This window comes from Arachis hypogaea, chromosome 3 (assembly GCF_003086295.3).
Source record: "Arachis hypogaea cultivar Tifrunner chromosome 3, arahy.Tifrunner.gnm2.J5K5, whole genome shotgun sequence".
Classification (NCBI taxonomy): Eukaryota; Viridiplantae; Streptophyta; class Magnoliopsida; order Fabales; family Fabaceae; genus Arachis; species Arachis hypogaea.
In genome coordinates, this window is record NC_092038.1 from 140746995 (window position 1) to 140773209 (window position 26215).

The window sequence follows — 26215 nt, forward strand, 5'->3', positions numbered from 1 at the left end:
AATAAGGAAAGTTAATTAAGTATTATTGGTGAGTTAATAACTTCCACATCACCGTTAAATTATCTAAGAATATTACTTATATAGGAGCAGATTTGTTCTTCTAATACTAGTTTGAAAGTAATATATTTTTTCTTAAGATAGAACATCTTAATCGTTTACTATAAAAAAAACATAAAATACCGTCAGATTTAATAATGGACATTACTAGTAAATTTTTCGATAATTACAAACAAGAATCCATTTTTCGAATTAATTTCTGTCGAATTTAAAATTCTATACTTAAATTTCACGACAAATAGAAGCATAAAAACTATTTTTATTCACACTAAAATTAGCATCAGATTTTTCGTCAGAATTTTTTGACGTAAAAGAATTTCAGAGAAATGCGACGTTTAGGCAACGCTGACCACTCTACCGTAGGAAACAAAATAGTGTTTTTTTCAGGCGTAGAATTCGACAATAAATTATTATTGGCCAAAGTTATATCGCCGGATTGTGTTCGACGATAAATTTACCGATAATATGGTTACCGGCAGATTATTTTTATTATTCCACCGGTACTCAACGTTTTTCTTGTAGTAATTAGATTAATAAATTCATTAAAATCAATTATTAACTTTTTTTAAATTATTATCTTATATCTCATTCAATTTAATATATTTACTAACAACTTTGTTAAATAACCAATTAAGATACCAACCAACTCTATCAATTACAATGTAGTCTCCAACAAAAATCCCAATAACACAAAAAAAACACTCCACAATATTATCCAAACCTAACCCTATTTTGATTTTTTACTATTATTCCTTGTAAAAAAAAAAACAACTGCACACCCCACTTTCCCCTTCCACTCCTACTCACATTGTTCATGCTACCGTCTTCCTCTCCTGCTCTAGTCACATTGTCGCGTCGCCCTATAATTGTTGTTGATCATTCGCTCACTGCAACAATAACCCCAGTCTTCTCACGCCGACGACAATGGCCACAACCCGACGAAGGGAACCAATCAATCCTCCTTCACACTGTTGCGTCGCCTAACTTCGCTGTTGAACCAGCGCTGCAACTCATCTGCCTCAGCAAGGAGCCACCAAAGACGACATCCACTTCGTCACGAAGGAATCTTCGGATGGCACCCACTGTGCCGCGCCCAATCATGTCGTCGACCAGCCCTTACCCAATCTCCTCCCACGCAATTCGTTCGCGTAAAAGGTGGACAAAGAACCCCTCGCCGCTTATTACAACGAATACCCTAAAAAGGTAAATGCGAGATGTTTCTTTTGTGAAACATGGATAGTGCGAAATAAAACAGAGTTGTCCATTCGTTATCTACAGCAATGTGTGTTCAGTTGCTGTCACATGAGTATGGAAACGATGTAATTTTGGACAATAAAGCATTTATTATCTTTTGAGTTTTCACATAACATTTATCAACTGTTCTCTATCTATCACGAATTCATCTAAAACGGGTGAAGTTTCACTCCAAAAATTGTTATCTACATAACAATCTTTTATAAATAAACACGTTACAATAGTTAACGGTACATATAAGTATCACTGTTAAATTTTACATGATAAATTAATAGAAAGATATAACGTGTCCACTGTTTATTATCGTAGAGGACTAAATTAATACTTTTTTTTAGAAATTAATTAGTCCAAAATCAAAATCTTTAGAAACCTGATTATCATTTTACTCTTTAATTACCATAAAATCATTACAATAACATTAATATTAAAATAGTATCAACAACAATATCGTCAAGAACAATAATAAAAGTAACAACAACATTAACGACAACAACAATAATCTATATTCAGTCATTTATATATAATGTCCAATAGAGATGTTCTTTTTTATTAATAAGGCTAATTATATAGTGTCATTATTTGGTATTTAATTTTTTCATAACTTACTTTTTATAGTAAAATTTAAATATTTAAAAATTATTTATTAAATTAAATATTAATTTCTAACATATTTTGATAAGTTAGACACCACTTTTTAGCAGCAATAACAATCATTTAATAAATATTATAGAATATATCAATTTGATATCAAGTTAAATTTTCAACCCTTTTTTTTTATTTCATTTTTCCTTTTTATAGTTAAAATGTTGAATTATAATTAAAAAACTAGATTACGTATACAATATCAAAAACATAATTTAAGAAAAATGTTAGAATTTAATTTTGATATAATATTAATGTAAAACAATTTTCAGTGTAAAATAGTTTTACATGTATATCTAATTATATAATAACGCATCAATAAAAATAATTATTACTTTTTAAATTGAACGCATGAATTATCACAAAAAAGAATGAATATAATTAAACAATGGTGTAAAATATTTTACTTAGTATATCAAAATTAAACTAAATTGTTACTCATTTTAGTTTATTAATATCTCAACATAATATTTTTATGTGTTGTTAAAAATATTATACTAATTTTCTAAAATTCTGATTATCTACTGTCGAAATTATCTAAAATTATAGTTTCATTTATCTGATTAAGTTAGAGAGCTGTTATACATCTAAGTATTTTTGACAATTAAGTTCAATTAAGTTGGATTAAATTCAACAAAAATTACTTTTATTATAGGTAGTGTGTACACATGCGCTTCACTAATGCAAATGAAATTTCGCTTCACTTTGCGTTTGTTCTTCGTGCGCCTCCTCCTCCTTCTATTGGTGGTGTTGTTGCTGCGTTTTGTTTTTGTTTCTTCTTCTCCTCCTCTTTTTCATGTTATTGCAGTCCTTTATTTTTTTTTTTATATTTTCTTCTCTTTTTCTTGGTTTTATTCCTCTCAAGAGAGTAAATCAAGAAGAATTTTGAAAAAATGAAATAAAAAGGAAAAGATAAAAAAAAATATGAAAAAGAAGAAGAAGGGAAAGATGAGGAGGAGAAATTCAAGTGAAACGAAAACTAAATGAAACTAAATTAAACTAAGAAATGAACTGAGATTTCTTAAGGAATAAAACATTTGGTCAATACTTAATAGCAGCATTAAGTGAACCTTAGTTAATTCACAAATGAACTAAAATTAAAAAATGAACCAAAATTTTTTAAGGAATAAAAAATTTTGGTCAATTCTTAACAGCAATATCAAATAAACCTCAATTAATTTATAAATAAACTAAAATTAGTTCAATAGTAAAAAAAACTTTATTTCATGTTAATTCAGTCATTTCTATCGCATGTTGTATATGTTGTTGTTGTCGTCCTTGTTACTACTATTGTTGTTACTCTATTGCGCTGTTAATGTTTTTGCTATTGTTATATTTTACCAGTCGTTATTATCATTGTAGTCCTTAACATGTTAGACAAGAAAATAGATAAATTTTATCTAATAAATCGTAATTAATATAATATTGAAGTTACAATTTTAAAAAGATATCTTAGTAGATCTATTAAATAAAAGAAATATAAATAATTATTTAAAAAAATTAATAATTAATTTTAATTATCTAATTATCTAAATATTAGAATTTAGAGAAAAATTCTACATCCATGTAAAAAATACATGGATGTTATCCAAGTAACTTCCTCCACACGCGCGTTCTCCCACCTCACAGTCGTTTGTTATACACGCACATCATATAACGTATATAACGTAAACCTTCTGCGGCGTGATAAACCTTTCTCAACGTAAACCTTGTTCTCTTCTCGTGTTTTCGTTCTTCTTCTTCTTCTTCTTCAACCTAATAAAATTCCTTGTTCTCCTCTGTTCGCGTTTTTTTTCTCTGCATTATGGATCTGGATTGAGTTTGACGTAATTAGCTTCGTCATTCTTTTTCTTCTTCGTTTTCTTCTTCGATCTGGACTTCTGAATTGAAACAATGAATAAATCAACTTCAAATCAGTTGAATGAGTGCGATTTGGATTATTCTTCCGAAACGTATCAATTTGATGAGGTTTGGATTATTGAATTTTGAATTGAATTCAATGGAATGCAATTGCTAATTTTATTTGAATTGAATTGAATGGACAGAGGTGATCTGAATCTGAATTGAATTGAATTGATAATATCTAAATTATAGACAGAGTTGTTTCGAATTTGGTTTTGTATAATGGATTATCTTTCGTTCACTGTGAGTAACTTTTCGGTTCGGTAAGTATTATAGAGTTGTTTCACCATGAGCATGTGTTTGGTTCGGTATGCAAAAAAGAGTCTGTAAAAAATTAGAGGAAAAAGTTTGTTATTCCACGAAGAAGCAACGTTGAGCGATGTGAACGACCTTCAAAGCCCGTCACGCGTCAAAACAAGAGGCCGGCCCAAGAACAGATTTGGAGCAAACTTGGAAAAAAAGATCTCAAATGCCATGAAGAAAAAGAAAAAGACAACTCCAAGCGAGGTAAAATTGACTTGCTTTCGATTAGGTAAAAATTTAGTTGTGCATTTTGCTAATATACAATTAATTATGTCTTTTTTGTAGTTGAACCTTTTAGACGCTGGATCATCGATTCAGTCAAGCTCCAGTCTTTACAATGCACCAGATATGAATTATCCAAGAGAGGATTATACGAGTTTTAGTTTTTATTAATAGATATTTCTGTTCACCCATGAGCACATTTCAGTTCGACAAGTGTATTAATTTCGATTCACCGAGGTTATAGGTGGGTTAATTTCTGACTGTTGTTAGTCTTTAATGAATAGTCACTTTTTTGTGAAATTCTTTATTCCAAAAGTCAATTTTTTCTTTATTGTGCTATGTTATAGAGTTTAGATGTTTCTAAAACTGAATAGTGATAGAAACATTTTTTTATAATTAGCTCTTTGAATTTCTGTACAGTGTATTTACAATTTTCGGTTCGGCCAGTGTATTAATTTCGGTTCACTGTGTTTTTTAGTGTTCTTAATGTATTGGTAAATACACTGATTCCGATCGCTGGAGAACCTGGAACAAAACAACAGCTCCATCAGATAGGATAAGGAGTAATTAATCTTGAATCAGATATAAATATTAACATTTGATATATACATTGATATTAAAAATAGATATATACATTAACATTTACATTAATATTGACATATATACATTTAAAAGAAGCATTGTTTATTTTTTTAAACAAGTTAAACAAAATATTATTAATTACAATCAGTTAATCATAGTATGTCCTATTTACTATCTAAATCCCCATATGAGAATTTTCAATAAGGGCTGGAGAGGGCAGCAGATGGCTTCGGGAGTCTTATTACTTCAGATTTCCGAATCAGTTAATGTGCTTACATTATAGTGCGGCTTCTCCTTCATTGTCACCATTGTCTTGTTCTGTTTTGCTGTAATGAAAAAAGTTGGTCAATACTTCACTCAATACACCGATAAGCACAAGCATGTATATCTTAATCAAGTCAATTAAAATGTCACAGGCCACCGAACCAAAACTCATTCATGCACAGAATGAAACATGATAAATAATGAAACAGCTAGGAAATGATTGCTGCATGCTATCACAATAATCTTAAACACTGAAAAAATTTGGCCAATACTTCACTCAATACACCGATAAGCACAAGCATGTATATCTTAATCAAGTCTATTAAAATGCCACAGGCCGCCAAACCGAAACTCATTCATGCACAGAATCAAACATCATAAATAATGAAAATACTAGGAAATGATTCTTGCATGCTATCACAATAATGTTAAACACTGAATAAAGTAAAAGGAGGCCGTCGAACTGAACAACATTCATTTGGTGAATAAAAATCACAAAGGCTACTGAACCGAACAACGTTCATGTGGTGAATAAATAGTGATCAACTTTCAATCAACAAGAATAGTATTTCTCCATACAAAAGAAGTTCTGAACAGAGTAACAACCAATTTCAAAGTCCTAGTTAAACTATCCACTTAACTGAATGAAGATAACAACAAATTTCATTCAAAACCCTAGTTATACTGTAAAAATTCAATCACAGTAATCCTAAACCCTGAACAAAGAAAAAGAATGCCACCGAACCGAACAATGTTCATGTGAAGAATAAATCATTTTCAACTTTTAATCATCAAGAATAGTATTTCTCCATGCAAAAGAAGTACTGAATAGAGTAACAACCAATTTCAAAGCCCTAGTTACACTATCCACTGAACTGAATAAAAATAATAACAAATTTCATTCCAAACCCTAGTTATACTGTAAAAATGCATTCACAATAGTTCAATCTACTAAATGAAGCAAATCAATCCAGTAAACCTAAAATGCAACTAGGAGAAACGCGACATTGCAAGATTTCAAATGAACAATAGTTTTTCTCATGCCTTTGTTAGTCTCTGTTACTGTTTTCGTTCGTTTGTGGTCGTTCCTTGCCAAATCTTCTCGCGATTCTTCTGCAGTAGTGGTTTTAGTAGAGAACGTGACTGAAGTTTGAGTGATTTTGAGAGAGATTCGAAGAGAATGAGCAATTTCGTGCGTTTTGAAAAAAAAAAGAAATATTTTTTCATAATGAAGTGCGTGAAAATCACGTTTATTTAATAAGATTAGAAGCGCGTGAATTATTTTAGGTTTGGGCCAACTTAGTTATATGATTATATGTATGTGTAACATCCTGTAGAATTTATTACTCTCAAACTAAAAATAGAATTAACAAATCCCCGCCCTACTTACATAATTGGATGAGACTCCAAAGAATGTTAGTATATATTTATTACACATGCAGGTCAGCTTCATATGGCAACCCTTAAAGAAATGGCATTGAAAAAGAGCTTAGCTTGTAGTTTTCAAGAAGAATATAAAATGAAACATTTTCCGCTTTATATAAAAAAACTTTTTGAAATTAGATCTTATATTAGATATAGAAAATTAGGTATGCTATAAATTGTGTTATATTTAGTAAAAAGATCTCAGCAAATATTAAAAATATATATAGAGACATAGACACATAATGTGTATACGAAAGTTTTATTTAAACTTTTTATGTGTATAAAAATTAAAAAATAATATTTATATTATTTTTGTGAACACTAATTTTGTACATATGTTTAATGAATAAATTATTATTTGTATTTATGAAAAATACAGACAAATATATTCATATAAGAATAAAATGATAATTGTAACTATAAAGTCAGTGCTAAGAGTATTCGAATATTGGTTATGCAATTGATTCGTTAGGATACTCTTAGCACACGTAAGTCAGTTTTTGTAGTTATAATTATTGTTTTATTTTTATATAGGTACATTTGTCAATATTTATATCTTTTATAGATACAAATGATAATTTATTCTATGTTTAATGATATAAAAAATTTGCCAATGAGTAATAACTTAAATGGCATAATCTCCCCAATATCCCCATACTCAATTAAGAGGTTGCGGGTTCGAGTCTTATATCTTTGGTAAAAAAAAATGATATAAAAAATTTATTACTTATTTTTAATACTTAAAAAAAATAGATAAAAAATTGTATAAAAAAAATTACATATAATATTATTCTATATTTATACTTATTATAAATTAAATTTAACATAATATAGTGGCCATCGGGAACCCTATTTTTTAGATCCGATTTCTCTCTCTCTCTCTCTCTCTCTCTCTCGTTCACGTTCAGATTGTTTTAGTTTGGTGATTCTCTTTCCTCTATTCGCACTCTCTCTCTCCTCTCTCTTTCTCTTTCTCTTTCTCTCTCTTTCAGATTTCTGTCTCTCTCATCTTTCTCTCTCCAGCAAGGGCCAAACCCTAAAGAGCCGTTTGCACCCACCAAGTAAGTTTTCTCTCTCCTCTCTCTTCTCTCTCTCTCTCTCTCTCTCTCTCTCTCTCTCTCCTTTAAAATTTGAATAGATGGGGTCCTTCATCAACCGTCGAACCCTCTCATTTCTTTTTGCATCCTTATAAATATTCTGTTATATGAATTTTCCTTTTTAGTATTTTGGATTTTGTTTGCCGTTATAAGCTAGATCTCCTATTCAAGTTCTCACAATTTTGGAACCCTAGTTCTGATTGTTGGTTAGCTCAAATGGGAATTGGGGATCTGCGCCAGATGCTATGTTTTTGTGTGTGTTCTGTTTTGTTCTCGGGAAAATGTAGGGACCACAGGGACCTTCAGATCGTGAGTTTTCATCTTTGTGGTGACTCAAAATCGAGGAAGTTCCCGAGTTCTTCACTCGGAAATGCTAAATCTAGATTTGTCTGAGCGTGATTTGGTAATTTAGCTTTGATAATGTCGGAAAGTTTCAATATTCTGTCGAACCAAATTGTGAGGGTGTTCCACTTAGAAGGCAAGATCTATTTGGGTCCATTGCTTTCGTTTTTCCCCCTCTCTGTGCTTGTTGGTGTCGATTTATTTTCTTAGGTTCAGCTCATGGACTTTGAAAAGTGCTTCCAGATTATGTTTCCGTGGAATGGTGTTATGCTAAGGCTTTGATGATGTACACTGAAAAAAGAAGCAAAAGACATAATTTTGAAACTTCGTGATCTTTTTGTTTCTTTCCTTTGTGTAGTTGTCATGGATGATGATATGTTGAACATGACCAATTGGGGATACTATGAACCCTTCAAAGGAGGGCATCTTGGCCTGCAGCTCATGCCTGGTATGACAGATCGTGACACAAAACCATTTATGCCTGGTCGGGATCCAACTATGTTAGTTAATACAAATGGAGCATTTCACCCTCGAGACTGTGTAGTTTCCGAAGCACAAATGCCAATCAACTATGTGAGGGATAGTTGGATAAGCCAGCGAGATAGGTTTTTCAATATGCAGCCTACCAATCCCAATTATCCTGTTCTTCCGGAAACTTCAGCCGCTCCAACACAAATTACACAGCCACCTGATACATCAAGAGATGAGAAGGCTGATATAGTTGAAGAAACAGTGCAAAAGGAAGGAGTCCAACCAAGGAAACGGCAGGGTAGGGTTGCCTCAACAACTCCAAAAGCGAAGAAACCAAGGAAGCCGAAGGATAAAAGCAATGCTCCTGTCCAAAGATCAAAGCCCATGAAGACAATTGAGTTTGTAATAAATGGAATTGATATGGATATTTCCAGTTTACCCATTCCAGTTTGTTCATGTACTGGGACTCCGCAGCAGTGTTATCGCTGGGGATGTGGAGGATGGCAGTCTGCTTGTTGTACTACAAATGTGTCGACATATCCATTGCCAATGAGCATGAAACGACGTGGGGCAAGGATAGCTGGACGGAAAATGAGCCAGGGTGCTTTTAAGAAGGTATTAGAGAAACTAGCAGCCGAAGGCTATAATTTTGGTAACCCAATTGACCTGAGGAATCACTGGGCTAGACATGGCACCAACAAATTTGTCACTATCAGGTAGTTAGGTGCTTCTAAGACCCATGACCTATGGTCTGTTTAACTTGTATATAACACCTGTGTTGAGTTATTTCACACAGATGTTGAGTTATTTGTTCTCAGTTATCTAAGAATGTCTTGGTATGGTACTTCTACCTGAAATTTGAACATTCCATTTCTTTTGTTCTTTTACCATCTTCTTATGTGACAAGGGATGGCTATGTTGGTATGGCATTAACATTTATGTAGATGATCTTTTACTAGATCGACTATTTTTGGGTAATACTCATTCACATTTTAATTGTATTTGCTCAAGTTGTTGACTAATGTTATGATCTTTGTTTTAGATATGTTACTATTAACAATGAATTATAGTTTCATATTTAGTTTGTCCTAAAGGTTCATTAATCATATGCTGATTGTGCTTTTTTTATTTAACCAATCAGTTTTGTAGTTGCATAGGATCTTGATAGCAATACTTTCACTTAACTGCTTGAGACGTACCCCATTTAGACTTCTTTTATCTCGGTTAGAGTTCTAGCACAACATGCTTTTCCTTTTTCGGATCTTCAGATCTTACATCTATGATGTATAATCTCAAGTGAAAGTCTAATCTTTAGTGAGTGTATAATCCGCCAAATATTCCATGCCTCTGTGTTGTAGCAGAATGAGATGAAAAAATCAGTACAAGGTAGACATGATTCAATCCCGGTGATTTTTAGCTGTCAATGCAATGTAACGACTCCATATGTTTTGCTGGCTCTTATTATTAGTACAGCCGTACAGGATTGTGATATTGTCGAAAATAGGAATTTGGCCTTGGTACGTTTAAGGTTTAATCACTATTTTTGTTGTGAATAACTAAGCAGTTTTGTTTGGTGCAACGAACTGGCAAGAGCTTATCAACTAAAACTAATTTTTCTTAATGTTAGCATGAATCTGATTCTGATTCTGATGTTTTGTTAGTTGGCAACTCTTAATGGAATGCTGACAAAATATGGATGGATTCTTTAATTAGGAACCTGTCGATAGTATTACAACTTTATCCTGTTTGGCATAAATTAAGGTAAGAAATTTTGGACTTTGTAGTTTGTATGTCATTTTGGTTTTGTCAATTTTGTTAGAGGTGTATGAGTATGAGTATTAATTAACGATGTGTGTATCAGTGCCATATAAATTCTTAGAGCGTACAAAATAGCTTGCGAATTTTACTATAACATACTAAAAGGAAGAGATGGGGATGCTACATATTGTACTTATGAAATGCTAAATACATAATATCACTGCCCAAATAGTCAAATGGAACCTGAGGCCTGAGCTGAGCGTAAAAGTTGTTGGTGGCAATGGATGTACATAATTTTCGATAATTGTAAGAGAAAGTATAAGTAATTAATATTTACTTAGTCAATATTAGTTATTTAAAATTTAGGTTTATAATTTATAGTATAAAATTTAATATAAACAAAATAATTTAAAAAAAGTTGATTGATGTTTACTGAAAAAGGTTGGTTTATAAAGATTAGGGTTAAGTACGATTTTGGTCCTAAGGTATAAGTATAGGTCGAAAATTTGTCTCTAACTTTTTTTTTACATATATTTAAAACCAAGTTTTAAAATTGTACTTTTTACTTAAATATTAAAATTTTGGACTAAATTATTCATAACAAAAAAAAATTATAAAATAAAAAAAGAGAGAAAGAGAGTGTTTCTGTTCATGTAAAAGGGGAAGGAAAGAAGAAGAAGTTGTCTACGATCCACCTCTGTCTCCGCCTCCGCTACCACCTCCATACGATTTTGGTGCCTAAGGTAAAGATGATTTTAAAACTAAGTTAAACCTTAGTGATGATTTTATATACAAAAAAGAGGTTGGGGATGAAAAAAATTTTCGGCCTATACTTTAGAAACCAAAATCGTACTTAACCCGATTATTATTTTTGCTCAAAATTGTGAGCAATCAATTAATAAAACGAAAAAATGAAAAAGAAAAAGAAGATAAATATAGAAGAACAATACCAGTCATCTAATAATCAACTGACATAAATTTATGCTGATGCTTTTTGTAATTTTGCTGGAAAAAAAGAAGCAAATGAACCTCTTGCAAAGGTGGAAAAAAGTTGATAGCACTAGCCTTGCTCCATTGGGGATCCTCTGCTTTCTTTTTAAAAATGAGTAACTTAACCCACATGTAAAAGGTAGTCAAGGTTAGTGTGATTTAGCTTATTTATCTTTTAACCTTGGATTTGGAATGAATGGTGGTAGTACATGGTTCTATATTACAAATGCGATGCAACAACACGCACAGAATGCAAAAATGAATGCATGAGTGAAGGAAAATGTTGAATATCTATCTAATCATAAGATTAAGAACAATAAGAAAAGAAAAGACAGTTGTACATAGAGATTTTTAAAACTCTCCTAATAAACTGAATAGGTGGGATTCAAAAATTCCTCTGCAAATGAGGATCGGAGAAGAGGAGGATACATTGATAAAAGAGATATACGTGTTTCATAACATGTAATGGATAAGGTCTAATTTCAAAATGGGGGGGAGCCATTACATTTATTTTAAGCAGGTACGCTTAATTGGTTATGATGATGATATCCTCTCTAGAAACTAATTAGATCAGGAAGAACTTGAGGTGGAGGAGGAGGAGGACATAGGAGGCTGTAGTCATATGATGAATCCAAGAAAGGGTTCTTGTTTTGCCATGAAGAATAATCATCAACATCATCAAACACCTCCCACTGCTCTGTGATTACCGTCTTCAACTCTTTCTCCATGCAACTGTCGCTCAGCACAATGGCCATGTTGTCTCCGCTGCTTATGATTCTTTCAAGATCCTCAATGTCTTCATCGGAGATTCTTTCAATCTTGGGGCACTGAGAGGCGTTGAGGACACCAATCACCTTACAGAACTTGAAGTAGCAAGACAGATCCTCGCCTTGGGACGACGCTTTCTGAAGAACCTTGAGAGCCACGGCAGCCTCTTCTCTGCCACCAACATCGTAGATTCTCATCAACACATTCGCCATTCTCTTACAGAACTTGCTGTAAACGTCGAATATCTCAACTATCACGCAATCCATGGCTTCAAGGATCAGTGCATTCTGCTTCATGCTCTCGTTCCGGGGCTTTATGTGAAGGAGCGAGTCAATCAGCGCCTGAAAATTCTGCAACATTTTAAGCTCCTCCATCAACGTCTCCTCAACCTCAAGACCATCCTTCTTGTTGTTCTTCATGCTCACCCTCTTGAATTCGGAGGAAACGAACGCTGACCTTTGGTCCAAGTAATTGAAATAGGCACGCACGAAGGAGTTGAATCCCCAAGCTTTTGAAGGGTGCAGGTATCCATCGGAGAAGTTTGAGAAATCGAAGGGTAACCTTCCCATCTTCTGCACCGCAGCAATGTTGGTGCAGAAGACGCCATGCATGAGCATGAGGCCCTTGATGGCAACCACCCAGTTCTTCGTCTTCTCCATTCGAAAGGACAAGGCGAAGAGCAGGGGCTTGAGGTGCAACGGGGACGTTCGGAGCCATTGAAAGACTCTCTGCACGTTCTTGCAATCGATGCAGTGCTCATCATGGCTTGTAGCCTTGATGACCACCGCTTCGAAGATAGGATTTTGATATGGACCGTTATGCATCAATTTAGCGGTCCATATACTTTTCCTATCTTTGATAGCCCCCGTTGCCTTTTGCCATAGCCTCATTTTTTTCCTTTTCCCTCCTCCTCTTCGTGATTCTCTTTTTATTTGTTAAGGTTTTTTCTTCCTTGAATGTTCCGTTATTACGGTTAGCGTATGTTTTGAAATTACCGTTTGGGCACGTGGATATTGGCGGCAACAAGCAAACAACAACAACAACGAAGAAGAAGAAGAAAGGTTGTTCTTCCTCCTTGTTCTTGTTCTTGCTGTTGTTTTGTTTTTTCCCGTCCAACTATCTAGAATGTTTTGTTGGAAGTGGGTTTGTGCCATTCACGATGGTTGTAATAAACGTGTATTTTGGAGTTTCATGTGGTGGAATTTGGTAGTTTGCAGCTTGTAATGATGTGTCAGCCAGAAACACGCTTTGCTTATTTCTTTCTTTCTTTTGTTAATGTGATGAGTTGTCGTTTTATGGAGTGACTTTGTTTTAATTTTGGATGTTTGTGCTATCATAATTAACAACTAAATATAGATTAATTTAATCACTAATAGAAATTGGTCCAAATAGAATAATAATCAATAAAAACTTTGATGTTCACTTTTTCATATCAGAACCATATAGGTGATATTTGATGGGGTTGGCCTCTTGCTGAATTGCTTGCCTCTGTCGCCCTTTAAAAGGCAATATTTGGATGCATGGAAAATCATTCATCAATAATTGGTACTATTTTCGGCAGTTTGAAAAATGAAAACACAACATATATGTATGTGGAGCAAGATTTGTGGTATTTAATATTGCTAACACTTAATTTTCGGCTATAAATTCAGAATTAAGTTGTAACAAGCCTCCTATTCATATAGTTAGTGGGAGTGAGTTACTTCTCCTGTGGACTGTGGTGCCAACTTGTTTGTTCCTTTTGCTTTTTGGGTCTACTACTGTCCCATTTTCCAACACTAAACAAAACATATGTCATTCAGTAATGTCTGATTTGTTCATTTGCAATTTAATTAATATAAGACATTAGTATATATAACCTAAAATTAAGCAATATAGAAATAAAGATAATAACATAAAGCAGAGTTGTAAGGCGAATGCAAATGATGTAGGCTTTCCCCACCAAGTGCACCTTTGTCGTCCTCGATATCTGCAAATGGCAATAACATTGAAACTAGAACAAATGATACCAATCCCATTCCGATCCTACAAAAAGCATGTTATATATGGATTTAATTAAAAACCATACATGCATCGATGTAAACGTAGTAGTAGGGGGCATTCAAAAGTGAGAATGAGGACTAAAGTGATAGCAAGAATGACGCTATGTTTCTTGCTTTCGGCTCTTTGATTTTGCTCTTTACGATGATGGAATGTCTTGTGTGTTGGGTGTAGCAGCAAGCAAGCACAAAATCCCCCTTCTCTCCTGCAGGAGGTGAGAGAAACTAGAAAGAGATTGATGCTTACATTTTCAACAAAGCAAAGCAGAAGAAGCTAAGAAAGCCAATAATAAAAGGAAAAGCGCAAAATCGTATTTGAACCCTTTTGGGGTTAAAATATTCATAACTTGGGTGAAATACCATTCTATTTTGCTTTAATTTGTACCTTGGCTTCGTCTTTGCACTGTGCGTCACTAGTCTCTCTCTCTCTCTCTACTCCTTTTTATGCTGCTCACTGTCCCCTCTCTTTTCCTCTTTCTTTTTCCTCTCTCTACTGGAACAACACATACACAACACTAAATTAAAGTGAGAGCACTGCTTCTGGCATGAACTTACAGGTTCATGGGATTTTCATGCGCGGATCATTTCATTCTTGTAAGTCCCTCTTACTATATAAGTTGCTGCATGAGAGAGGCAATTTTAATTAGCAAGCTAATTAAGTAAGTAAGAAGCTTTCATTTGTTGTGTATTGCATTATTGTCAGGATGAAAAGGAGGGAGATGAGAATGGGAGCAGTGCAATAACTCAGCAAGGTCAAGGAAGGGCCTTCATAATGGAAGTGCATCATCATCAGCATAGTAATAATGAGAACAACACAGATTTCTTTCCAGTGGAACACCCCATGGAGCCTACAGATGAAGATCGTCCAGTCAAATGCCCAATGCCCGAGTCATCCGTTATCAATAACAACGTAAGCAACGTATTCATTATCTGCATTACATGTTTTCTTATGTTATGGCGTTTGCATGAAGAACTAATTAAACCACCATGCTGATATAAATTAAGTAGCTGCTTCATATTATTATAATGGTCTCTTTCACCAAGGAGGACTATGAATTTAACTTGTATATGGTTCTGCCAGTTTTGCAGTACCATTTCACTGAACACATCATATCTTGAGCAATGTAGAGATCCACTCTATATTTCTCTCTCTCTCTCTCTCCTCAATCAATTATTGGTGTTTGGTGTGGTGGGTGAACTTTGTATTTTTATGGTACTGTGAATTCATATATAACATAGAATACTGTATATGAAATGGACATGACTATTCATATTGCCTCAAGACAAATTCTGCTACAGTAATATATAATATATTGCTCATCATCTAGTGATCTTGGTGTTTATGAAGCTACTCTTTTCTATTGTCTTATGGACTTGTTCTAAAGGTAAACACTTAAAACTTAATTCACAAAATATGTTGTGGATGTTATAAATGGCTTTGGCAGGATGGTGGCGTGCATGATAAAAGACATGCAGAAAGCTTAAGGAAGAGAGTAGAGATATCTGAAGCCACAGTGGAAGGAGGAAGAGTGGCTACCTTGGATACAGAGCCTCGTGCTCGAGGAGTCCGAAAGAGGCACCACACCCTCACACATGGAGGAGACCTTGTAATGACTCCATTAATCAGAATGCCAACGCCTCCTCCCCTCCCCTCACACCAGAATATTGCCATCTTTGAAATGCTTCAGCAGTTGGACAAATTTGAGCCTTAATTTTTTTTATAAATTTTAAGGGAAGATAGAAAGAGGAAGTTCCATCACAACATTATATGTAATCATAATGCATTTTGATTTCATATTGGTTTAGAGAACAAGAGGAGAAGCATAGTTACCGCATACTACTCATTATATATCGTGGTATAAGAAAAATGTACCTCTCATGTGTTTCACTAAATCCAGACATTATTATACCTTATGTCAATTATAAAGACTAAATCAATATTTTATGAGCTTAAAATTTTTCCATTGCTTGGCACCTGGTGATTGGATGTTAGTATAAATGCTCTATGCGATATTCCAAAATCTAAACCTGCATCCAAAAAGTTTGCCGAAATAGTGATGGACCACGAGGTCACAGCCAGGTTCAGTTCAATTTTAATAGGAAGGAAATCAACTAATAAAAGATATAAAAAGAAATATAAATAAGACAAACCCAACGTTTTAACTCACGTGTATAAGAAAGAGGAAAGCATTTTGACTGCTATACAGCTCAAAAGAAAGAAAAAGAAGAATGTTACAAGCTAACATAATCTGACAAAGACAAAGAGCTTGTGCTACGGCTAGTATCATTAAAGGAGCATCTCTACTATACAAGGCTTCACTCAGCTGGGGAGAAAGGAATCATTTCAAGCATAAGCCCTGACCATTCTGTTTGATCTATCATTTTCTTCCAGTTCCTCCTACAAGCTTTTCCGGGTCCACCATTTTAGCAGAGAATAATGAAAATCATTTCTAGACACAGTTTTGCATATACCTTTTCTGAAAATAATTGGCACATCAAGAATAAATGATAATTTAAATTCCTCATTCATTCTACAAGGGAGATAACAAGGGCAACAGCCATTCCCATTGCCAGCGAGATAATTTGGACTACTGTACTTCTGAATGTTGTTTTCCCATTGTTATTCATCTCTGCAAGCACACCAGCTATTGCAATATATATAAATCCACCTGCTGTAAATCCCTATCAAAAGGTAGATAGATATGTCATTCCCAAAATCAATTTTAGAATCAACCAATAGATTTATTATGGACAATCCCTCACCTCAATCAGAGATGACTGTCCAGGATCTTTCCCCCAGAGAAGAGCCTGCATCCATAACAGTGATTTACTATTCCATTTTGTGTTCACTCTTGGACACAGTAACCATTAATGGTGGCAAATCTAAAAAGCTGAGAGCATGACATGCCCTACCTCTGTTTAGGGTATGGGGACATGGAAATGAAAGAAGATGTGACACATACAATTGTTCCGGTAGAACATTTGGATAATAATGACCTTGTTACCACACAGGAATCTAAGGCAGTATAATATTCCCTCTTTTTAATCATTATGTCATTTTAGTTTGGTAAGCAAAAATGATTGAACTGTTTGCTCTTTCCAAAACATGCAATAGTTGATTGTCTTTCTATTTAACCGCCAAAAAATATTTTTGAAGACTGGATTGTCATTATTCACATTCCTATTTTTGTTTATATGTTTGTGTATTTATATCTTCAATTTCTGGATCCACTAAAAAACAGACTGTATTTGGTGAAGGCAGCACTCACCAATGCAGTTCCTGCAAGTGCTACGAGTGCTGATAGAAAGTTGAAGAACAAAGCTTTTGGTATGGTGAAACCAGATCTTATTAGAATGCCAAAATCACCAACCTGTTTGTAAGGGAAACAAATAACATTAGATATTTGACCAGAAACAGACCATACTAATGCAAGGTACATGATGACAAGTGATATTATAGCCAAAAAAATATTAGAATCTTTGACGAAAATCACTGTAAACATTTAATCGTAAGAGATGGTGGAACCCATTTTTTCATCAAAAGGCTAAGGATAAATTTATCTCATTATGGCAAAAATTCTGACTGTCTAGTATGTATATTCTTTTCAAATTACATGCTGAGACCCAAAATGTCATAAAAGTGTCGCATGCAGCAGCTTTGCTTATCCAATATGGAAATCATACCACCCAATGAACAACTTATATTTCTCAGAACGAGCTATTGAGGAAGGCTACTTAAGATATGGCAACCAGATAGACCAAAGTTCCAACAGCATGCATATATGTTACACAATCTCTATTGAAAATGATGCTATGTATTAAACACACAAAAGTTTAACGCCTTTAAGAAATATCTGTTGCCATTTGTGTCATGCCTGAATAAACAGGATGCTGTAGCAAAATGTTCTGCAAATAGGCATAGTACTATGCATGATATAGAATAAGGACTGATTTGAACCTCTTGAGGGAGCTCATGTGCAAGCAAAAACAGAGTTCTAGACCAACCGCCAACAGATCCATAAAGCAAGAATGCACTTCCTAGAGCCATTCCATCGGTGAAATTATGCTGCGATATTAACACAGTCAGCATGAATACATTGAAAGCCTTCATTTAAATTCAAATATTCAATAAAAGGTAAAAATAGCTTACAACTCCATCAGAGAACAGATTGAGATAGCCAAACACAAGACTTGATGGTTGTCTAATGGGTTCCTTAACATCTGAGGATTTGGTTGTGGAGCTACCTACAGCACTAGCCTTGACATTGTCGCCTTTGCCTTTGGTTGCTTTGCCACCAGTTCTCTGTAATACAAGGATATGTCATATATACGACAAACTTGTCTCACCACTTCCCGTATTCCATTCAAGTTAAAGAAGCTGTCTAAGTGTTCACACTACACTGGACTACAAATAATATTAGCAACTATCTAATATTACTAAATTTTTAACTATATTTTCAAGATTAAAATGCAAAGCCAGCCCAAAAACTACTAGAGATCTCAATTTAGTCCATTGTTGCTACATATGTTGTCAAATAGGGACATCCTATCTATATAAGTATAGTCTTCTCTAACCTATCAAATGCACTCTACACTTAATAACTTTGACTTATGAAGGGAAAATTATGTATAGTAAGAAACCATATTGTGATAAAATAGTTTGTATTCGATTTTTGCTCCTAATATTAACTTATGATGTGATAACAAAAGTATGACCACGTTAACTATTTAGTTGTATACTTTGTATCATTGTATGCACAATGTATTTTGAAAACCAGGCTTATTCATTCTGAAATTGAATCAACAATTTGTAAACAATCATCTTACCTTTCTTAGTGACGATTCAGATTGAGATGGATTATCTTCTTTCAAGTCATTGGATACCTGTTTGGAATCTTTTCCCTCATCTAGAAATTTCTCTTCTTTTGTATTTGAGTTGCTATCATCCTTCAACTTTTTCTTACTGTTGTGATTATGGTGGTGGTGTCCATGTGTCCATGAACTAGCTCCTCCAGAGTTTTCTTCAACATACCTCACTACTTTCTCCACAAGAAGAAAGAGTGCAATTCCAGCTGCAAGAATTGCCAAACATATAAGAATTAATATGTGATATACCATAAGAAAAGGAAGCCAAATATGCTACATATCTTTGCAAGGTGAGAATTGACAACGTTGCTAAGAAAGATCAAACATATCATTACCAACCTAGGATGGACATTCCCGTAGAAAGATCAGCTATAGAATGTGCATGTGCATGTCCATGTCCATGGCCATGTCCAGAACTATCATCATGATCATGATCCCCATGAGAATGGGAGTGTTCACCACCTACAGTAAAAGAGAATCATATTAGGTACGAAAAAGGAAGAGAAATATAATTAGAAAAAAGAAAAAAAGAGAGACACAGTGAAACTAGGAAAAGGAGGAGCTATCCTCCATACAAAAATAGGAAAAGAAGGAAAAAGAGGAAATGTTCTCTGTCAACAACACAGCAATGCTGCCCAGTCTCAACCAAATCAGAGATGGAAAGTGGCTTCTAGATTGCAGTGCACAGAAAACTTATAACCTATATACCCTTTTTCCAAGCCATGCACGTTGCATTTGCCCCTACCCTGCTTTTTAATCCCTCTGTCTTCCCATACTAAACACTTCATACATGTTTCAATGTTTCATTCAAGGATTGATTAACAAACTTCAGAATTTTTACACTTTCATAACATTATTAACCAAACTAACAAAGCTTGGAAACTACCAATGCTGTAGGGTCAGCACCAGTTCAAAAAATAATAATAATAATAAAGGAAGAAAGAGATATACACACCACATACGCTAGAGAGAGAAACATAAGGTCCCCCAATGATATCAGATAATGGAATACTAGCAATTATAAGATTTAAACACACATAAAAGCATTAAAATATTGCTTAAGAACCAAAATTAAATGAAGTTAAGAGACACATTCATAGTAAAAGCAAAAATTTATTTCAAGCATTTTCCTCCTTTTTCTTCTAAATTTTCAATTGGAGGGTGGGGGTGCTGAATGGAGTTTTTAAGAATGTATTTTCAAAGGAGCAATGAATTTGCCTAATGAGTAAACTTATTTTGTGAAAATTCAGGCATCAGCTATATTGAAGACAGGTTGTGTAGCATTTCATACCAAATGCGTGCGGTAACTGGTGAAGAAAGGCATCCCCCAACATAGCTCCCGCCTGCAATAGGCATGATCAATGAGAACAAAGGGAAAGAAATGTGAATCAAAGAAAAAAAACGGAAAAGGAAGATATTACTATGTTGGTGATAGATAATTACTCAGTAACTTTCTTTGTCAATCTGGTCTGTGGCTTATATCAAATTCAAAACTAGATTGTCCATGTAAAGTGAGTAATGAATTACAGGACATGGTTTGAACTTATTCATAAATAGTTTTACGGAAAATAACAGATGGGATAAAGTAGTAATCTTGATGAAATAAACAGTGTGAATGAAAAGCAATCAAAAGAAGCATTCAAGGTGCTGAAGGCAAATAAAGGAGGTCGAAGAAACCTAACCCCGAATAAAGCCAAAGAATCAACAACGGCCTTGGATGGTTTCCCTTGCACTGAAACAGGAGAGTAACCCAGAAAAGTTGAGTTTTGCGCAACGTAAATAGTCCCTTTATGATGTTTGAAAAGATCAATTTGGATTGTATGATCCATAATATAGAATGAGAGATAAATTACTTACCAAAGATTAAAGGGAGGATAATGAGGCAGACAAGGGAAGCCATGCTCACGAGAAATGAACAGCCCAGCGCATTCAACCAAAGGCCTAACATCAAAATTACAAATAAAGAAGAAAAGAGAAGAGCCAGTTACAGAAGAGTTGAATTGAATGTGTGAATCAACAGGAAAGAGCTGAATTTGCAGCAGATAAAACATAAAAACAGAAAAAGCGATAGATTAACACATAGAATGGTCAACTGGGCATATTCACAAACAGATGGAGTACCTAAACCAGATAGCTCTGTGACCTCAATATGGTGGTGGTGCAGATGCCCATGATGATGATGATGACGGCCATGATCATGGCCATGGTCATGAGGATACCCAAAGCCATAAAGCTTCATATCTTCCTCCTCCGCCAACTCCTCGGGAAGCTTGTGGTTATGATGAGCATGGTCATGGTCATGGTCGTGGTTGTGGTCATGGCCATGGGTACAGAAGGAGGCGGAAGAGTGGGAGTGAGGGTGATGCTGATGCGCAGTACCCAGATCCAAAGAAAAGAGAAGAGTGAGAGCCGCAAAGAGTAATGAGTGAAGCAATGCCATGAGAAGTAAATTGGTATTAGGATTAGGAGCGTGATTTGCAGGTGCCTTCTATGGTGATGTAGCAAACGATTATTAGAAACAGCACGATTATTCCCACTATGATCCCGAACGTTATTACATCCATTTTTCACCTAACATAACTTATACCTTCATTATTTTCAATTTTTCATTTTTGTTTCTTCTTCGCTTATATCCAGGCTACTTGAACTCGAGTTGAGTGAGTGCGGTGCAGCCGTACCACTAATAGTCAATTTTGGACTCCAATAATCATATTCATTATCATTCTCAAAACTTAATCAATGAATGTGTTAGCTTATTATTTATTTTTCATTCTTCAAACAAAATTTTAGACTACACAAAGATATTAAAATATTCTTTTTTTTTTTATATATTTTTACAAAAAAAAAAAAACTAGTCATTGGTAAATACATAAAAGAGAACACACAAATGAGTATGATCTGCAGAACATGGTTAAGCATTGAGTTTGAGAAACAGGCTCCTGTTATGAGTTCTTACAAGAGAGGAGTGAATTTATATATGTATACAAGAGACGGAGGGTAATCAACTCCTAGCCTCTAACATGTTTTAATGATTTTCATGGTGTATCCTGAGTTCATCAAGGTGTGATTTCCCACCAAGTTGTCGTGACAAGTACCATCTAAAGTGTTCCACTACGCTCATACTCTTAAACTGCGCTGGTCTTTCTGAGGTAACAAGGCTTGGCGCCGGAGCTATCATTGCCCCCCTGTTAGGGCTGTAAAAGGTAGCTATAGACATCCTCTCCTTCTTTGAATTAACTGTTGCTCGATGCTCAACGCTCTGGAAAATCCCGTTAGTCATCATCTGCAAAACCATGTTAGCAAGCATCAAAATCGTCACAATATAATCCACTTGTGTTAGATGTACTCATTTTAAATAAGCTATCAAACTCACTCATGTGAGTTCTATTATGACTTGTGATAGATAAACTATTGCTAGCTAACTACTAATTCAGTAATCAGTAGTATCACATTGACTAATTCAACAGTCAAGTGGGGCTTGAGTATTGTTGGTCAAGTACCTCTAAAGTGTCTCCAATGTTGATGATGAACGCATCAGGGAGGGGCATAACAGGAATCCACATGCCATCTTTTCTTATTTGAAGGCCTTCTACATCATCAACTTGGAGTAGGATTGTGATGCCACTAGCATCAGAATGAGTGTTCAGGCCAATGACAAGTTCTGGTTGAGGGCATGGAGGATAACAATTGATCCTCATTATTTGTGTACCTTCCTTAAATGGCTCTTTAATTTCCTTGGGGTCTATTGCCAGAGCATTTGCCATAAGCTCCAGGATTTGGATGGAAAGGTTTTCCAGTTCTGCAGAATATGTGTCTAAATCATCTCTGCATTCAAACCAAAGTTATGAAATCACCATATTATAGACTCAAAATCTAAATGCCAACTAACTGACCTGAATGGGAGGGGGATATTGGGGAACAAATGGGGTTTCCTGATGTGAGATGGGAGTGTGATCATGTAAAATCTATCTGCCCAATCTAGTTTCTGTGCCTCAGATACAACAAAGGACTGACCAAATCCCTGTATATCTCCTTCTGTCTGCCAAAACCTGTTCTTGTCTTCCATTGGAAGATCAAAGAACTGTTTAGCACCAGTTTTCACATTTTTCACCAATGAAGTGCTCACTCCATGATTAACCAACTGTTGCCAATAAGAACAAAGTTTCTAGCATCAAAACTTAAAAAAGAAATCATACTCACAAGTACTAATAGGACTAACAGGAGAACCTGAAAGAAGCCCCATTCTTTGCAGGCATGAAACAGTTTCTGCAGCTCAGATTGCTTGAGATCTTGGGACAACAATTTGGACAGGTCAATCACTGGAACATGAGGCAAAGACTCACTAATGGTGGTAGATAATAGCGGAGGGTCTTGATCTGGACGAATATATTGTTGTGGAACAGTGGTCAATGGCTCTTTTGCTAGCTCTTGCACACAAGGCACAAGAATAGATGTTGCTTCCATTCTTCTCCTTCTTCTCTCCCTTGATTATCAGGAATCCTTCTAATATTTGCACCAAAAATAATTGTTGTGGTTACGGTTTTACTAGCACAACAAACCAAAATCCTAAAAGACAGAAAATAAAACATGAATTTTATTCATGAACCCTCCAAATAAGGTATCCTATCTTTGCCTGGATCTATCTTTACAAAAAAAAAAAAAAATACAAAAGAAAAATCAAAACAAGCAATTGTACACAAAGAAACTATGATGACAATTGGATTTGATTTGGAAATGTTTTTGAAGAAATGTTTGTATTTTTGATAATCACAAGTGGTTAATAAAAAAATTATGTATTTATGTTTGTAGTTTTAACAAATCAAGTTTATGTATATAAAAATTAAAAAATCTAGTATAATATAAAATAGAGCTAAGTTAAATTTTAGGAAGGAATTAAAATTTATTTTGCAAAAAAAAGGATAAAATTAAAATTTTAAGGGAAAAACTAAATTAAAATTTTGTATATAATCTATAGAAAAAAATTGAAAGAAGGGATTACCCCCTTCTGCTTAATGAAACTCGATTCTCGAGCTCTGAATATAATCCTATATATTATATATAATAAATATTAAAATTTTTTTATTAATTATTGTTGTTACCTGTGTTTATACTTTTACTTTGAATTTTTAAATATAAGTGTTACAAATTTTAAAATATTATCTTTTAAAATAAATTTTAATAAACTATTTATAAAAGATAAAATTTATCAAATTAAGAATAAAAATATTGTTAGAGAGTTAGTAAAATTTATTATTATTAATTAGCAGTTAATCAGTAATATTTAAAAATATAAACTAAAAATATGTTATTAAATTATTAAACTAAAAAAATTAAATTAATAACTAAAAATACTAATAAAAACTAATAAATTCTACTGATTCTTGAACTTTTGTCTAAGAATAATACCCCATCACCGTATAAAATGGGACTTAAACCATGCAAAGAACCATATTATTCTTGTACCCTGGCCTAACGAGGAAATTTACTAGCTACGAGCACAGACAGCGTAATAAAATTATTAATGGCAATATATAAATTCCACTTAATGTGGCAACCGATGAATTATGATAATAATTCTTTTTTTTTTTTCTGGGTATAAGCTAAGGAGCTGGAGAAGTCTCCTAGTCTCCATGATTGAAGTTATTTAGTGTAACTATTACAAGTTTACAACAAAATTATGCAGTGTATAGAATATGCAGTAGCACGGTATTTTATCGTGAACAATCAGCATACACAATTATCAGTGTTCTTATTACATAATATGAGCTTGTAAGAGGTTTCCTCACTTTCCATTTGGGATCCTAATGCTATCAAGGAATGATTTCCCACGCAGTTCTTGTGAGAGGTATCCTTTGAAGTACTCCCCGGCGGCGATTCTCTTGAACGCTGCCGGTGTTTCAGGAGTAACAAGGCTTGGTGCGGGACCAATAATAGCATCTAAAGCAGGGTTGTAAAATGTTGCTATGGAAAGCCTCTCCTTTTCTGAGTTAACCGTTGCTCGATGTTCAACGCTGCTATAGATTCCATTCGTTATGATCTGCCAAATCAAATTCACATAAATCATTGCAATTCACATAAATTCACTGTGGCTAAAAAAATGTAAGTACCTCCAACATGTCCCCAATGTTAATGATGAATGCATTAGGCAGGGGCCTAACAGGAATCCAGAGTCCATCTTTTTTAATTTGGAGGCCTTCAACTTGATTGGCTTGAAGAAGTATGGTGAGGCCACCACCATCAGAATGAGAGCTCAGTCCCATGGCAAGCTCCGGCTGCGGACACGGCGGGTAATAGTTCATCCTTACTGATTGCTCAGCTTCACCTAACATGTCCCTTATTTCCATGGGGTGTATAGAAAGATCATCAGCCATAAGGCCAAGCATTTTCACTGCAAGCTTTTCCATTTCTCCGCAATAGTCTTCCAAATAATCTCTGCAGCTTAAAAATTAGATGCTGTATGACTTTTGAGATAATGGAAAGAGTGAGAGAGAAAAGGAAGAACCTGAATGGTAGGGGAATCTTTGGGAACAAGTGGGGCTTTCTGATCTGATGTGGCAGGGTGAACATGAAGAACATGTCAGCCCAGTCTAATTTCTGTTCATCAGAGACTACAAAGGCCTGACCATATCCCTGCACATCTCCATCTATCTGCCCAAACCTCCTCTTCTCTTCCACTGGCTGATTGAAGAAATCTTGAGCACCTTTCTTCACATTCTCCAATAATGAAGTGTCCACTCCGTGATTAATCAGCTGTATATATAATCATAGTCAAACATCAAAACCATAAACACTCATAAAATGCTTTTAAGATATGAAACCTGAAAGAATCCCCAGTCTTTGCAAGCATAGTGCAGTTTCTGCAGTTCAGGTTCCCTGTGATCTTGTGACAACAATTTGGCCATGTCAATGACTGGAACTTGAGGCAAATCATGAGGATTAGTGGAGGTGGTGAAGATTGGACGGTCATGCTGATGACGAACATAACGGTGTGGAACTTGTGCTAATGCCTCCTTTGCTATTTCCTGCACAGAGGGAACTAAACCAGATGCAGCTTCCATTCTTAACTTTTAATTGATCACACTCAAACTAACACCAACACACCATGAGTTCAATATATCCTTCTCCCTCTACAAATTCAGACGTCATCATGAGTTGAATATGTTCGGTTGTTCATTTGTCAATTTCACGTTATATTGACTAAGAAGATTCCAACCTCAGTAATATGTCACATAC

At 34.5% G+C, this 26215-nt stretch overlaps 6 protein-coding genes across 7 annotated transcripts; 2 read left to right on the top strand and 4 right to left on the bottom strand.

The window, feature by feature from the left end:
• Positions 1-7451: 7451 nt before the first annotated feature.
• Positions 7452-9583, top strand: LOC112734697 (protein BASIC PENTACYSTEINE2). Its single transcript, XM_025784128.3, has 2 exons — positions 7452-7712; positions 8449-9583. Exon 2 carries the CDS (start codon positions 8454-8456, stop codon positions 9279-9281), a length of 828 nt encoding a protein of 275 aa, XP_025639913.1. The 5' UTR covers positions 7452-7712; positions 8449-8453; the 3' UTR covers positions 9282-9583.
• A 2074-nt stretch (positions 9584-11657) lies between these two features.
• On the bottom strand, positions 11658-13311 carry LOC112734698 (putative clathrin assembly protein At1g25240). The gene has a single exon (XM_025784129.3). It carries the CDS (start codon positions 12965-12967, stop codon positions 11864-11866), a length of 1104 nt encoding a protein of 367 aa, XP_025639914.1. The 5' UTR covers positions 12968-13311; the 3' UTR covers positions 11658-11863.
• Positions 13312-13986: 675 nt separating this feature from the next.
• On the top strand, positions 13987-16072 carry LOC112734703 (uncharacterized). Its single transcript, XM_025784134.3, has 3 exons — positions 13987-14710; positions 14820-15026; positions 15562-16072. The coding sequence occupies exons 1-3, from the start codon at positions 14678-14680 to the stop codon at positions 15826-15828; spliced, it is 507 nt and encodes a 168-aa protein (XP_025639919.1). The 5' UTR covers positions 13987-14677; the 3' UTR covers positions 15829-16072.
• A 185-nt stretch (positions 16073-16257) lies between these two features.
• Positions 16258-21758, bottom strand: LOC112734699 (IAA-alanine resistance protein 1). Of its 2 annotated transcripts, XR_011878136.1 has the most exons (12): positions 21104-21720; positions 20840-20923; positions 20665-20714; positions 20274-20325; positions 19322-19444; positions 18944-19188; positions 18267-18419; positions 18075-18182; positions 17386-17487; positions 16880-16924; positions 16589-16798; positions 16258-16521 (listed from the first exon to the last, which is right to left on the bottom strand). XR_011878136.1 is itself a non-coding variant. In XM_025784130.3 (11 exons), the coding sequence occupies exons 1-11, from the start codon at positions 21420-21422 to the stop codon at positions 16643-16645; spliced, it is 1437 nt and encodes a 478-aa protein (XP_025639915.1). In that variant the 5' UTR covers positions 21423-21758; the 3' UTR covers positions 16258-16642. The 2 variants fall into 2 exon arrangements, 1 of the variants encoding a protein (XP_025639915.1); XM_025784130.3 differs by having other exon boundaries at positions 16258-16798; positions 21104-21758.
• A 118-nt stretch (positions 21759-21876) lies between these two features.
• On the bottom strand, positions 21877-24014 carry LOC112734702 (oxoglutarate-dependent flavonoid 7-O-demethylase 1). The gene is made up of 4 exons (XM_025784132.3): positions 23210-24014; positions 22876-23123; positions 22483-22807; positions 21877-22265 (listed from the first exon to the last, which is right to left on the bottom strand). Exons 1-4 carry the CDS (start codon positions 23444-23446, stop codon positions 22008-22010), a joined length of 1068 nt encoding a protein of 355 aa, XP_025639917.1. The 5' UTR covers positions 23447-24014; the 3' UTR covers positions 21877-22007.
• Positions 24015-24544: 530 nt separating this feature from the next.
• LOC112734700 (oxoglutarate-dependent flavonoid 7-O-demethylase 1) lies at positions 24545-26213 on the bottom strand. Its single transcript, XM_025784131.3, has 4 exons — positions 25801-26213; positions 25485-25732; positions 25090-25414; positions 24545-25019 (listed from the first exon to the last, which is right to left on the bottom strand). The coding sequence occupies exons 1-4, from the start codon at positions 26038-26040 to the stop codon at positions 24765-24767; spliced, it is 1068 nt and encodes a 355-aa protein (XP_025639916.1). The 5' UTR covers positions 26041-26213; the 3' UTR covers positions 24545-24764.
• Between the last annotated feature and the right edge of the window lie 2 nt (positions 26214-26215).

What these genes read in the sequence shown, in the direction of transcription:
- LOC112734700 (XM_025784131.3), bottom strand. Translation starts at nt 26,040, where the DNA reads ATGGAAGCTGCATCTGGTTTAGTTCCCTCTGTGCAGGAAATAGCAAAG. An exon ending in AAGACTGGGGATTCTTTCAG is followed by an intron (nt 25,733 to 25,800) that starts GTTTCATATCTT and finishes TTATATATACAG; the next exon opens with CTGATTAATCACGGAGTGGA. An exon ending in ACATTGGGGACATGTTGGAG is followed by an intron (nt 25,020 to 25,089) that starts GTACTTACATTT and finishes TTGATTTGGCAG; the next exon opens with ATCATAACGAATGGAATCTA.
- LOC112734697 (XM_025784128.3), top strand. Translation starts at nt 8,454, where the DNA reads ATGGATGATGATATGTTGAACATGACCAATTGGGGATACTATGAACCC.
- LOC112734698 (XM_025784129.3), bottom strand. Translation starts at nt 12,967, where the DNA reads ATGAGGCTATGGCAAAAGGCAACGGGGGCTATCAAAGATAGGAAAAGT.
- LOC112734702 (XM_025784132.3), bottom strand. Translation starts at nt 23,446, where the DNA reads ATGGAAGCAACATCTATTCTTGTGCCTTGTGTGCAAGAGCTAGCAAAA. An exon ending in AATATCCCCCTCCCATTCAG is followed by an intron (nt 22,808 to 22,875) that starts GTCAGTTAGTTG and finishes GTTTGAATGCAG; the next exon opens with AGATGATTTAGACACATATT. An exon ending in ACATTGGAGACACTTTAGAG is followed by an intron (nt 22,266 to 22,482) that starts GTACTTGACCAA and finishes ATGGTTTTGCAG; the next exon opens with ATGATGACTAACGGGATTTT.
- LOC112734699 (XM_025784130.3), bottom strand. Translation starts at nt 21,422, where the DNA reads ATGGCATTGCTTCACTCATTACTCTTTGCGGCTCTCACTCTTCTCTTT. An exon ending in CCAGTTACCGCACGCATTTG is followed by an intron (nt 19,445 to 20,273) that starts GTATGAAATGCT and finishes CTTTTACTGTAG; the next exon opens with GTGGTGAACACTCCCATTCT. An exon ending in CTGAATCGTCACTAAGAAAG is followed by an intron (nt 18,420 to 18,943) that starts GTAAGATGATTG and finishes CTTGTATTACAG; the next exon opens with AGAACTGGTGGCAAAGCAAC.
- LOC112734703 (XM_025784134.3), top strand. Translation starts at nt 14,678, where the DNA reads ATGGGATTTTCATGCGCGGATCATTTCATTCTT. An exon ending in GCGCGGATCATTTCATTCTT is followed by an intron (nt 14,711 to 14,819) that starts GTAAGTCCCTCT and finishes CATTATTGTCAG; the next exon opens with GATGAAAAGGAGGGAGATGA. An exon ending in CATCCGTTATCAATAACAAC is followed by an intron (nt 15,027 to 15,561) that starts GTAAGCAACGTA and finishes TGGCTTTGGCAG; the next exon opens with GATGGTGGCGTGCATGATAA.